Genomic DNA, 14674 nt, shown 5'->3' with positions numbered 1-14674 from the left:
AGAGGTTTAGACATTAATGGCTGTGTGTTGAGTTATTTTGCGGGGACAGCAAATTTACACTGTTATACAAGCTGTACACTCACTACTTTACATTGTAGCAAAGTGTCATTTCTTCAGTGTTGTCACATGAAAAGATATTATAAAATAGTTACAAAAATGTCAGGGGCGTACTCACTTTTGTGAGATACTGTAGTAGCTAATATGACATCCTGGCACTGAAGGCTGAGATTTCACTTATTTATTGCTTCTCTGTGGCTCAAAATGTGAGGGGTGTACTCACTTATGTAAGATACTGTATATGAGCAACGTAAATTATGTATATCCAATGCATAACATAGGGGACCTTAACGTGAGCTCTCAAAGGCCCGCTGTACTGACTCTCTTCACTTCACTGCATCAGTTTAAAGCGGAGTTCCACCCTCAAAAAAGGTATTTTTTTAAAAAGTCAGCAGCTACAAACACTGTAGCTGCTGACTTTTAATAAGGACACTTACCTGTACAGGGAGCCTGCGATGTCCCCCCCCCCCCGGCCGATCCGTGCAACCGGATCGGGTGCAGGCGCCGCTATTTTAACTAAGGGAGACTGGCAGTGGAGCCTTCAGGCTTCACAGCCGGTTTCCTACTTTGCATGCGCGAGTTGGGAAGCGCTTTCTGAATGGCCCCTTCATCTTCTGGGAAACACTCGGGTCCCAGAAGGCAGTGGGTGAGAAGAAGGAGGGCTCGTCGCAGAAGAGGAAATTACGCTGGCCGAGCTAGGGCGGAAGTACACTATTGGGGTTATTTACGAAAGGCAAATCCACTTTGCACTACAAGTGCAAAGTGCACTTGAAATTGCACTGAAAGTGCACTTAGAAGTGCAGTCGCTGTAAATCTGAGGGGTAGATCTGAAATGAGGGGAAGCTCTGCTGATTTTATTATCCAATCATGTGCAAGCCAAAATGCTGTTTTCTATTTTCCTTGCATGTCCCCCTCAGATCCACAGCGACTTTACTTCCAAGTGCACTTTCAGTGTAATTTCAAGTGCACTCTGCAGTGCACTTGTAGTGCAAAGTGGATTTACCTTTAGTAAATAACCCCCTATGTACTTCAAAAAAGGTACGAAAGAAAAAAACAAGGGGTGGAGGGGTGGTATTTACTTTGAGACCAAGTTGTAAAAGTGGGTGGAACTCTGCTTTAAGGCAGGGGGATGCAAAGATAGAATTTTTTTATGCAAATCAAGTAACATTCATCTTGTGGTATACAGAGTACATTTTCTAATATTCTAAAATTCTAATCTTTTCATAATATAGCTATAATCTTAATCAAATTGTAGTCTTTTTTTACAGATTTACAATACACGTTCTCCTTGTGCTAGTTAGCTTATTTTTCTACTCACGTTGGACTTAAAGAAGACTTGTACATACATACATACATACATACTCGCCTCTATGCTGCAGCATCAGTGAGATGCTGCAGCTGTCCCTTGCAGGTGTTCTGTCAATATGTGCCCACCGCCGAAAAGTGCCCGCGCATGCGCAGAACGGAAGGGCACTCCAGCTCCAATGCTACATCTGTCCCCTGCCGGCTCTGCACCACTGATCGCTCAGTTCTCTCCTCAGTTCAGAGCAGAGAGCCGTGACTCTCTCTGTATACTAAACACTTCCCACTATATTGTGGTGTCAAGGGGAAGGGGAGTTGTTTTGTAGTCCTATCACATTTCCTGCCCTTGGGTGGCAACACTGCTCTTTCTGTAATACAGTCTGTTTGTGAGTGTTGTCACCCCAGGTCAGCACGTGTGTTTCTGGCAGGATCACCAGGTGAAAATGTCTCCTGCTTTGGCAACAACTTCAAATTTTGCATGCTCCCTCAGTTTCAGTCCCGGAGACAATGGTCAAAGGACAAATAAAGAGAGTAAAGCTGGCCATACACTAATAGATTTTCAAACTAACTACCGTACAAATATTGGTACAAACAGTAGTAAAAAAAAAATTATCAGTACATACATCAGTGATCATCAACCCTGTCCTCAGGGCCCACTAACAGGCCAGGTTTGCAAGATAACTGAAATACATCACAGGTGATATCATTTGCTGCTCAGTGATTGCAGTATTCTAGTCTGCATCTCCCCAAGGTAATACATAAAGCCTGGCCTGTTAGTGGGCCCTGAGGACAGGGTTGATGACCACTGCATTAGATGACTTCACAAATGTTGTTTGAAAGTTTTTTCTTTTAACCAGTTGGCATGGATATGCCTCGCTCTCACATCACTCTCCATCCTGAAACCGGTGGTTTTGGTCCTGGGGCCCCAGTATGAGCAGCCGGAGAGCCCGGCAATCACACTCTGCCTCGCTGTCACTTTTACAGCCGCCACATCACTTTCACTTTGAAGTCAGGAGGCGGCTGAAGAAAACCCTACACAAGCTGATGGCTGCTACAGCAGCCATTAGCTTGTGATTAACAGTTCACTCTTTGTATGTATGTAGTATGTCCAAAGGGAAGAACTAGTTAAAGGGGAATTCCAGGTATGGATATTTTAAACATAGTTACATTGGTCAAGTTTGGTTTAGTTGTGTTTCAACGCTCGAGCATCTACCAAAAAAACATAAATAACTGTTTTGGACTGACATTTTAATGGCTAGCTCTAGGTTGTGCAAACAAGCTAAGCATCAAGATGTGCACCATGCCAACATTGACCAAATACCTGCTGACCTGCAGTGTTACAATTCCATTTCATTTCATGGCCTGCTTGCATGGCCTGTCAGGTGATTGGCCAGACAATCACTTTTGACTATCTTGTCCCATGACCCTAGCTGTCAGGAATGAAAGGCTTAAGCTGGTCTTTTCACCAAGACTTCTTCTTTTTTAATTTAGGTTCCCCTATGGGACCTGTTCCTTTCAAGGGCGTTGCCTGATTTCTTGTTGACCTCATCAAGTTGTGGATCTTTTCTTCTGTACATGTGAAGTCATTGTTGTTCCACCTGTTTCTGGTGGGTTTGGGTTTATCAACTTCTCGCTGTTTCAGGTTGGTGTTCCCTTCCAAATGGAGTCATCCCCACTTGACAGCGACATTTTCTATCCTGGTCTGGGCTTCAGTTTGAATCTCTGTGCTCTCACTCTGGTTTTGTTAGTGGGTTCCCCTTGCCTAGGTTCAGTTGCAGGTGTTGCTTTTGCAGGTAGCTCTTGGAGCGTGGGTAGTCTAATTGGTATTAGTCAGTGGTTGTTGTTAAGTTGCCCACCCCTCAGTTGGACTGCTTTTGTACACGCTGACTGTATCTGAATTTCTGTGTCCCTCAAAGGAAGAGAAAGAAAATAGGAATTTTGTACTTACTTTCTGGGAACCTATTGAAGGACACAGATTCCACCCCTTTTTGTTTATGTTCTTACTCCAACCACTTCTTACTACAAAAAGGAGACGTACTGGAGTTATCCTGGGCCTTCCCACATATTTAGTTGTTGCCAGTGTTCACATCCTCCTGTAGGTGGCAATATTACTCGACTGCATCTGAACCCCTGTGTCCCTTAAAGCGGAAGGAAACCCTGATGAGTTTACTTCCTCTTTGTTTCCCAGCAAAGGTAAAGCATAATGGGCTACTATGCATCGCATAGTAGCCCATTATGTGTCACTTACCTGACAAGGGAGCCTGCAATGTCACCGCTGTCCCTTCTCCTACGAAGCGTCCTTCTTCTTTCCGGGTATGCTGTGATTGACCGGAGCCGCGATGATGTCACTCCCGCGCTGGAGCCGCCACTAACGGCATGATCGCCGTTAGAGACGGCACACTCAGTGCGCCTGCGCACCGTTGTCTACGGCGCATGCGCCATAGACATTGGTGCCTGTCTTTTGGAAAAGTCTCCTAAACCATGTAGGTTTAGAAGATATTTCTTGCACCTACAGGTAAGCCTTAATCTAGGCTTACCTGTAGGTAAAAGTGCTCTGTAAGGGTTTACAACCACTTTAATGTAGTGGTTCTCATCACTGTCCTCAAGTACACCCAATAGGTCATGTTTGCAGGTTTTCTGTTATCTTGCACAAGTGCTTTAAATCAGAGTCAATGGCTTGGTATTTTGGACAGCTATTTTATCTAAGAGAAATTCCCAAAACATGGCCTGTTGGGGGTACTTGAGGACAGGGATGAGAACCACTGCCTTAATAGACTCCCAAGAAAATGAGAGTAAAAAATCCTATTATTGTTAGTATGGCAGATGATGTCTGCCTAAAGCTAACTTTGATCGTTAACAATCATTAAAGCGGACCTTTAGTAATTTTTTTCATTTTTCCATCTATTAAATCTTCTGCCCTTGTTGTTTTAACTTTGGATAGTAAGGCTCGGTTCACACTTGTGCGATGCGGGAACCCTGAGAATCCACTGCGGGTTCCAGCATCGCACCCGACCCGCACAGCAGTTCACACTGTCATATGCGAACTGCCAGGAGTGTCAATACATTGTTAATGACACCCCCATTTCAGCTCGCATATCGCACTGCGAACTGACAGTTCGGACATGAATCGGATCGCATGGGTGTGAACAGCCATGCAATCCGATTCTGGTGCGGACCAAAAAAAGGGTCCTGTGCGAGTTTGGTCCGAATGCGATGTGATATCAGCCATACCATCGCATGTGGGGTAATGCTACTTCATTGTCCAGTCAGCGAGGTGAGGGTGGGTTGGTGATCAAGCTTTTGGAGGAAAGGGACATAACTTACCTGTACCTGTCAGGGGAGCCTGGATCATTAGATTGGCTGTACAGAGTAACTAATCTTTTGTCAGATAAGACAGTTCCTATATATGTATTTCAACTGTATGCTTATAGTCGTAATGCAAATTAATAACTGCTTATTTACAACAGCAAAAATATATATAATATTCTTTGCCCTAAGTTACAAATCCCCTTATAATACTTTGTAGAGTTAATTAGTAGAGGTATAAAAGTATATACTTATTTTGACTACTTTGCCGCTTCAGAGTCTGTCTACAGACCATTACAACATCCCAAACCTGCCAAGGCAAGTTCAGACACATGCATCAAACAAAGGCCTGCTCAGCACCACTGCTCTCCAGTCAAATCAATGTGTTTGCTTCTAGCTTTTGGTTTATGGATAATCCTCCCTCAAAGGCTACATATTCAACACCTAGACACTTCCAGTCACGCCACTATAGGCTGAAAATTGAAAATATAGATTGGTTCTGTTTCATAGAGCTATACAGAGTTGATACATTAGGATTGTTGGATATACAGTATCTCACAAAAGTGAGTACACCCCTCACATTTTTGTAAATATTTTATTATATCTTTTCATTTGACAACACTGAAGAAATGACACTTTGCTACAATGTAAAGTAGTGAGTGTACAGCTTGTATAACAGTGTAAATTTGCTGTTCCCTCAAAATAACTCAACACACACCATTAATGTCTAAACCGCTGGCAACAAAAGTGAGTACACCCCTAAGTGAAAATGTCCAACTTGGGCCCAATTAACCATTTTCCCTCCCTGGTGTCATGTGACTTGTTAGCGTTACAAAGTCTCAGGTGTGAAACTCTCTCATACTGGTCACTGAAAGTTCAACATGGCACCTCATGGCAAAGAGCTTTCTAAAGATCTGAAAAAAAGAATTGTTGCTCTACATAAAGCTGGCCTAGACTATAAAAAGATTGCCAAGACCCTGAAACTGAGCTGAGACATACTTAAGCAGAGCAATATCCTCTCCCTTCGGAGACTGAGCCGCAGGGCAGTATCCTAACATGATAACGATCCCAAACACACCTCCAAGATGACCACTGCCTTGCTAAAGAAGCTGAGGGTAAAGGTGATGGACCAGCCAAGCATGTCTCCAGACCTAAACCCTATTAAGCATCTGCGGAGCATCCTCAAACAGAAGGTGGAGGAGCGCAAGGTCTCTAACATCCACCAGCTCCATGATGTTGTCATGGAGAAGTGGAAGAGGACTCCAGTGGCAACCTGTGAAGCTCTGGTAAACTCCATACCCAAGAGGGTTAAGGCAGTGCTGGAAAATAATGGTGGCCACACAAAATATTGACACTTTGGGCCCAATTTGGACATTTTCACTTAGGGGTGTACTCACTTTTGTTGCCAGCGGTTTAGACATTAATGGCTGTGTGTTGAGTTATTTTGAGGGGGCAGTAAATTTACGCTGTTATACAAGCCGTACACTCACTACTTTACATTGTAGCAAAGTGTCATTTCTTCAGTGTTGTCACATGAAAAGATATAATAAAATATTTACAAAAATGTGAGGGGTGTACTGACTTTTGTGAGATACTGTAGCTGGTTAATGGAATCCCAAGAAAGGAAAGCTTCATTTTCAATATACTGTATATGTAAACCCAATCCCTAAAATCTTACATAACCTTTCACATGAGGGTCTATTCACACCAGCCACTGCATTCCAGGATGTAATGGGGTGACTGCCACATTTCCAAATTTGTTTTCTTAAACAAAGTTTATTGAAACGTTAGACGGTAATATTTCTTTGTGTTGTATTGGCTGCCGCGTGATGCAAGGTGATGGATTGCCTCCTACTGTGCTGGAAAAAAATATGGTTTGCCGTACTCCTTTTCCTGTACACACCACTGCATACACGGTGGTGGGAACTGGACAGGTATAAGACCAGGCATTTTACCTTGTCTTACGGTGTGCTTTGCACTGAAATAGCTGCCACACCTGGTGTGGATGCACCCTTAACCCGTTTACAACCGTGTAGCACGTATATAAGGTGTCCAGGAAGTGGACTTTATTCCTGGGCACTGCATATATGTGTTCAGGTGTTTGTGCTGGAAGTGTGCTTGATGGCATACTCCCAGCACTGAGACCGAGCTGTCAGTGACAGCTCCTAGTCTTGTACTAAAACCAGATCCCAATCATGTGACTGTTGTGATTAGCCACTCACATTGACCTTGACTGACAGTGTAATGACCCCCCCCCCCCTTCCCCCTGTGTTGTTTCTCCTCTGTGAAGAGGACAAGATACATTGTATCTTTTCCTACTTCTCTAGAGCACAGGTGTCAAGCTCAGTTTCATTGTTGTGGGCTGCATCAGTATTATTGTTGTCCTCAAAGGGCTGGTTGTATCTGTAAGACTATATAAATTTATGCAGGGCTTTTTTTTCTCAGAGAAAAGTTGCAGGAGCTCAACAAGCCCCCCCCCCATCGCCGAACTGCATCGAATGGAGGTTGTGGCCAAATTGCCAAATTACTTACATTGGTATGATCTTTAAGGGCAAATAAATACTCGGAGTGTGTTTATGTTCGGAGTTCAGGGGTGCGCTATGTACCGAGTTTAGAGTTCAGGGGTGCGCTATGTACCGAGTTCAGAGTTCAGGGGTGCGCTATGTACCAAGTGCAGAGTTCAGGGTTGCAGAGTAAAGGGGTGCGCTATGTACAGAGTTCAGGGGTGTGCTATGTACAGAGTTTAGGGGTGCGCTATGTACAGAGTGCGGAGTTCAGGGATGCACTGTGTACAGAGTGCCGAGTTCAGGGGTGTGCTTCATGCAGAGTGCAGTGTTGAGGAGTGGGCTACATAGAGTTCAGGGGTGCGCTATGTACCGAGTGCAGAGTAAAGGGGTGCGCTATATACAGAGTTCAGGGGTGTGTTATGTACAGAGTTTAGGGGTGCGCTATGTACAGAGTGCAGAGTTCAGGGATGCGCTGTGTACAGAGTGCAGAGTTCAGGGGTGTGCTTCATGCAGATTGCAGTGTTGAGGAGTGGGCTACATAGAGTTCAGGGGTGCGCTATGTACCCAGTGCAGAGTTCAGGGGTGTGCTATGTACCGAGTGCAGAGTAAAGGGGTGCGCTATGTACAGAGTTCAGGGGTGCGCTATGTACAGAGTTCAGGGGTGTGCTATGTACAGAGTTCAGGGGTGCACTGTGTACAGAGTGCCGAGTTCAGGGGTGTGCTTCATGCAGAGTGCAGTGTTGAGGAGTGGGCTACATAGAGTTCAGGGGTGCGCTATATACCGAGTGCAGAGTAAAGGGGTGCGCTATATACAGAGTTCAGGGGTGTGTTATGTACAGGGTTTAGGGGTGCGCTATGTACAGAGTGCAGAGTTCAGGGATGCGCTGTGTACAGAGTGCAGAGTTCAGGGGTGTGCTTCATGCAGATTGCAGTGTTGAGGAGTGGGCTACATAGAGTTCAGGGGTGCGCTATGTACCGAGTGCAGAGTTCAGGGGTGTGCTATGTACCGAGTGCAGAGTATAGGGGTGCGCTATATACAGAGATCAGGGGTGCGCTATGTACAGAGTTCAGGGGTGCGCTATGTACAGAGTGCTGAATTCAGGGGTGCCCTATGTACAGAGTGTAGAGTTCAGGGGTGGTCTGTGTGCAGAGTGCAGTGTTGAGTAGTGGGCTACATACAGAGTGCAGAGTTCAGGGGTGTGCTGTGTACAGAGTGCAGAGTTCAGGGGTGCGCTGTGTACAGAGTTTAGGGGTGCCCTGTGTACAGAGTTCAGGGGTGCCCTATGTACAGAGTGCCGAGTTCAGGGGTGCTCTATGTACAGAGTGTAGAGTTGAGGGGTGGTCTGTGTGCAGAGTGCAGTGTTGAGGAGTGGGCTGGGCTACATACAGAGTGCAGGGTTTAGGGGTGTTCTATGCACAGAGTGCAGGATTCAGCTCTCTGTCACAGGCTGTCCACATCTCACCTCCACCCCTCCCCCTGGAGGTGAGGGCCACACTGCAGGTGTTGTGTTTGACATATGTGGCCTAGAGGTAAACCTCTGTACAAAAAAAAAAATAGTTAGATCAGGTCTTGATCTACAGTAGTTTAGTGAGTGTTAGGCCTCCTGCACACTGCTACCGTTAAACTAACGTTTAGAGTTTGGGCGTTTTTTTTTTTCTGCCCTTAAACTCCCCTCTATGTTATCCTAAGTGTACATGCATACATGGATGCTTTTAGCAGTTTATCAGCAGAGGAGTTTATAGGCAGTTTTTGAAACACCCTAAAATCGCATTCAGGAGTGGGAATTCCAAGCACAAAAAAAAAATTGAATGCTGTTAAACGCTCATAAACGCCAGGCGCATTTAGTAATTCAGCGTTTATTTAACCACTTCCGGACCGCCCACCCGCACATACACTGTCATTTTTGAACCAGTGACATTATTACAGTGATCAGTGCTAAAAATATGCACGGACATTGTACTAATGACACTGGCAGGGAAGGGGTTAACATCAAGGACGGGTTAAATGCTGGGACGATGTGACTGGGGAAACACACAGATCCATCTTCCTGCATAGCAGAGAGACAGGATCTGTGCGATCCCCCCTGTCAGAACGGAGATCTGCCTTGTTCTGTCACTGCGGGGAAGGATTGTGGGTTGCCGGCCGACATCGAGTCTGCCGGACCCGCTAATTGGTTCCCCCTGCTGGCCAATGGGACTGCGCACAATAGCGATTCCCTGAGCCGACGTACAGCTTCGGCGATTTGCGGGATCGTGCCACCTTGCCGCAGTATAATGACGACGGCTGGTCGGCAAGCGGTTAATATTGGTGATTATGATTATACATTTTCTGTATAATGTCAACGCAGATATACATTACTTAAACTGCTTTATATGAAATCATTTTGGGAAATAATTTGGTCTGCGTGACTTGGGGGGGTCGTTAGAAAAATAATGAAGATATTATTGCTCACACGTCATTGGTTAAAAAAAAATAGATAACACATTGGATGTAAATAAATATAAATTCCGGGTTAATTAATATCAGCATATTGCAAAGCATTAGAAATAATAACCTTGCTTGTAACTACAAGAAATACTAAGATCTGATATGTAAATTCAACTAATGCTACCATTTAATGCAATCAATATTTTGTTAATTGTACCAATGTTTATATTTTCAAAATCAATAAACAAATTTGGCAAGAAATAATAAGCTTGTCCTATAAGTAAAAATAAAAGGTTTGGGACTAGAATCTCATTCCCATCTCCTATACGTTTATTGTTAGCGCCTTACCTTATTCGGCAGCTATTGGTGCAATTTGAATATTTAATCATTAATAATGACGGTACATTGTGCAGATTACCTGATAAGGTCCCGGCGGGGGTCGGTATAAGCCCGGATTTGGTCCTCTCATCATATGCATTTGGTTTCCAAGAGGGGGAGGCAGACCACCCCTTGTGGACATAATAAAGGGGCGCTCCTCCTGTCAATGGACTTCTTGGTCACTTTTGGTGAAAGTCCTGGAAAGTGTTGGAGATCTCCGGGTAGACCCCTCAACTTTGCCTCTCCTTTTCTGCAACTTTTTTTTGTTGGGTGTAATGCTGGCACCCTTCTCTTCTTCCTGGAACTTCCCCCCCCCCCCCTACACACAGTGTGTAACTACTACTACTACCTTCTGTTCAAGTGAGTAATCCAACTTCTGTATATAGATGTAAAGCTCAGTCCACAGCCTGTCCTGTAAGTCAGTCCTGGGTCCAACCACCTCCGATGTGTAAGCTTTGTGCAGTCCTTTCTCTTCTTCTTAGTCCAGCCACTTCCTATATGTATCTCCTGTACAGTTCAGGTCTCTTCTCATACCCTGCACCCTCCTCCTGTGTCTACAGTATGTGCAGTGCAGCTCCCCCCCCCACCCCCCACCCCCACTGGGAAACTTGTGCTGTGCAAGTTCTTCCTTACTGCTGTTGCTTTCATAGGAAGTTATTGGAAGGTTTTTCTGTTGGTGTCATCACTTCCAGAGAGCTGTTTTGCAACAAGCCTCCCATCTCATCTCTGCCCTCCCTCTCCTCCTTTCCTTATCTCTCTCCTCCCTCTTTTTAGTGTCACCCTCCCTTGGTCACCTCCTCTCTCTCACTGTGTTCTTTCATCTTACCCAGCCCTCTCTCCACCCCCCTCCCTTATTTCTGCCACACCTATTTCTGTGTCTGCCCTCTTCTTGCTCAGTCATCTGTCATCTGTGAAGGCTTTTCATCTCTCCCCCCCCCCCTACACTCATCTTCTGCCTCCCTCCTTCTCCTGCAGTTCGTTCTGCCTCTAGTTGTCTTGTGTGTGTTCTCTGTTATCTGTCACTCCACCCTGTGCCTGCCCTCTAACCCCCTTCTCTGCTCCTTCCCTTATTTTCTGTTCCATGTGCTCAGCAGACTTTGATCTGCTTCTGATCTCACCTCTATAGTGCTGCTTCTGATTGCTGGGAGAGGTGTGTGTGTGCCCCCTGCAATTGTGCTGTGTGCCCCCTGCAATTGTGCTGTGTGCCCCCTGCAATTGTGCTGTGTGCCCCCTGCAATTGTGTGCATTTCACTATGATAACATCTATCTCTTGTGTTGTCACTGCTTGACTCCCACATACATTCTGAGACTCACTCTTCTCAATTCTATACTGTAGCTTTCAGTTTTCGGATGTGTAAGAATCTCTTTTTTTTTCTGCAGTATTGTGTTTGCAAGTAAGTGATTTATAACACTGGGAAATTACAATTATACTAGAAATGTAATTATATGATGGCAATTTGCAGGGGTTTATAAGTCTGTTTTTACTGTGCCGCAGATTGACCAATAACAATAAATAATAATTGACCAATAACAATAAATAAATAAAAATAAATAATAATTGACCAATAACAATAAAAAAATAAATAATAATTGACCAATAACAATAAATAAATAATAATTGACCAATAACAGTAAAAAAAAAATACAAATAAATAATAATTGACCAATAACAATAAATAAATAATAATTGACCAATAACAATAAATAAATAATAATTGACCAAGAACAATAAATAAATAATAATTGACCAAGAACAATAAATAAATAAAAATAAATAGCAATTGACCAATAACAATACATAAATAAATAAAAATAAATAATAATTGACCAATAACAATAAATAAATAAAAATAAATAATAATTGACCAATAACAATAAATAAATAAATAAAAATAAATAATAATTGACCAATAATAATAATTGACCAATAACAATAAATAAATAAATAATAATTGACCAATAACAATAAATAAATAATAATTGAGCAATAACAATAAATAAATAAATAAAAATAAATAATAATTGAGCAATAACAATAAATAAATAAATAAAAATAACAATTGAGCAATAACAATAAATAAATAAAAATAAATAATATTTGACCAATAACAATAAATAAAAATAAATAATAATTGAGCAATAATAATAAATAAATAAATAATAATTGAGCAATAACAATAAATAAATAAAAATAAATAATAATCGACCAATAACAATAAATAAATAAAAATAAATAATAATTGAGCAATAACAATAAATAAAAATAAATAATAATTGGCCAATAACAATAAATAAATAAAAATAAATAATAATTGAGCAATAACAATAAATAAATAAAAATAAATAATAATTGAGCAATAAAAATAAATAATAATTGAGCAATAACAATAAATACATAAATAAATAATAATTGAGCAATAACAATAAATAAAAGTAAGTAATAATTGAGCAATAACAATAAATAAATAAAAATAACTAATAATTGAGCAATAACAATAAATAAAAATAACTAATAATTGAGCAATAACAATAAATAAATAAAAACAAATAATAATTGAGCAATAACAATAAATAAATAATAATTGAGCAATAACAATAAATAAATAAATAAATAAATAAAAATAAATAATAATTGAGCAATAACAATAAATAAATAAATAAATAAAAATAACAATTGAGCAATAACAATAAATACATAAAAATAAATAATAATTGAGCAATAACAATAAATAAAAATAAATAATAATTGAGCAATAACAATAAATAAATAAATATAAATAAATAATAATTGAGCAATAACAATAAATAAATAAATAAAAATAAATAATAATTGACCAATAGCAATAAATAAATAATAATTGACCAATAACCCCCGCTGCTAACCACCCCTTTATGTGCAAAACGCAACCTAAATGAAAAAGAAATACCTATTGAATTCATGTTTGTATGGACAAATAATAAATAAAAAATCAATGATTTTTTTTGTTTAATTTGTTTTTGTTTTTTTTTTATTATTATTTAAATCAGATTTTTTATTTTACTACTTGCCGACCAGCCGCCGCAGTTATACTGCGGCAGGTTGGCACGGCTGCACAAACCGCCATCATTGTACGTTGGCCGCTTTAAGAGCTATTGGAGGCTCTCGTGACGCCGGAGCCAATGCGGGAGGCCTGGCGGGCTGCAATGTCCGCCAGCCACCCGCGATCGCTCCTCAGAGATGCCAGAACGGGTTATCTGTCACTCCACCCTTTGCCTGCCCTCTAACCCCCTTCTCTGCTCCTTCCCTTATTTTCTGTTCCATGTGCAGAGATGCCAGAATGGGCATCTGTCAGACTACTTTCACGCTGGGGCGGGCGTCGGCATAGCGCCAATTTACCGTCGTTTTAGCAGCGCTATTCGGCCGCTAGCGGGCGGTTTTAACTCCCACTAGTAGCTTAAAAAGGGTTGAAACCGCCCGCAAAGCAGCGGCGGTTTGGTGTTGCTGCCCTATTGTTTTGAATGGGCAGGGGCGCTGTAGGAGCGGTGTATACACCGCTCCTACCTCGCGGCAAAGATGCGGCTTGCAGGACTTTTTTTACCGTCCTGCAAGCGCACCGCTCCAGTGTTAAAGCACTCGGGCTTTCACACTGGAGAGACAGGAGAGGCTCTTTACAGGCGCTATTTTTAGCGCTGTAGCGCCTGTAAAGCGACTCCAATGTGAAAGTAGCCTTAATGTAAACAAACAGATCCCCATTCTGACAGGGGAGTAGAGAGAGATCTGCTGTTCCTAGTGATCAGGAACAGCGATCTCTCTCCTCCTCAAGTCAGTACAGCGATCTCTCTCCTCCTCAAGTCCCCCCACAGTTAGAAACACCTCCCAGGGAACACAATTAACCCCTTGATCGCCCCCTAGCGTTAACCCCTTCCACACCAGTGTCATTTATACAGTAATCAGTGGCTATTTTTTTAGCTCTGATCGCTGTATAAATTTCACTGGTCCCAAAAAAGTGTCCGATCTGTCCGCCGCAATGTCGCAGTCCCACTAGAAATTGCTGATCACCACCATTATTAGTAAAAAAATTATAATAAAAATTTAATAAATCTATTCCCTATTTTGTAGACGCTATAACTTTTGCGCAAATCAATCAATATATGCTTCCTGCGATTTTTTCTTTATTAAAAATATGTAGTAGAATACATATTGGCCTAAACATTTTTTTTTGGTTATTTATTATAGCAAAAAGTAAAAAATGTTGTTTTTTTTTAAAAAATTGTCGGTCTTTTTTTGTTTATAGCGCAAAAAATACAAACTGCAGAGGTGATCAAATACCACCAAAAGAAATCTCTATTTGTGGGAAAAATAGGACATAAATTTTGTTTGGGAACAACATCGCTTAAAGCAACGCAGTGTCGTATTCCAAAAAAATGGCCTGGTCATTAAGGGGACAAATCTTTCTGGTCCTTCAGTGGTTAAATCGATTTTATTGATTTTTATGAAAATTTATTTTAATAAAATGCTTTTGGAGTAAAAATCTATCTAAAGATAGTTTTCTATTTAGGATACATTAATCATTTAGTTTATTCAGCATGAAATGGAGCTTAGTTCTGTAGCATTGGGCTGTATATTCTGCAATATTTACATTTTTGGTAAACTCATTCAATGAATCCAAGCTCTGCAAGCTGAGATAACAACATGCACTGCATTGATGGATTCACA

At 41.6% G+C, this 14674-nt stretch overlaps 1 protein-coding gene across 2 annotated transcripts in view; it reads right to left on the bottom strand.

Moving 5' to 3' along the window:
- SMARCD2 (SWI/SNF related BAF chromatin remodeling complex subunit D2) overlaps positions 1-10586 on the bottom strand; it is an 89116-nt gene extending 78530 nt beyond the window's left edge. For both annotated transcript variants that reach the window (XR_012236877.1, XM_073607639.1), the window contains exon 1: positions 10019-10586. Coding sequence is in view for 1 of the 2 variants with exons in the window: in XM_073607639.1 (XP_073463740.1) it covers positions 10019-10120 (102 nt within the window). In the remaining variant the exon portion in view is untranslated. The remainder of the gene's footprint in view (positions 1-10018) is intronic.
- Between the last annotated feature and the right edge of the window lie 4088 nt (positions 10587-14674).

The sequence above is a fragment of the Aquarana catesbeiana genome, linkage group LG12 (genome assembly GCF_042186555.1).
Source record: "Aquarana catesbeiana isolate 2022-GZ linkage group LG12, ASM4218655v1, whole genome shotgun sequence".
Taxonomy (NCBI): Eukaryota; Metazoa; Chordata; class Amphibia; order Anura; family Ranidae; genus Aquarana; species Aquarana catesbeiana.
The sequence above is the reverse complement of the archived record's forward strand: the minus strand, read 5'-3'. Positions and strand labels throughout refer to the sequence as shown.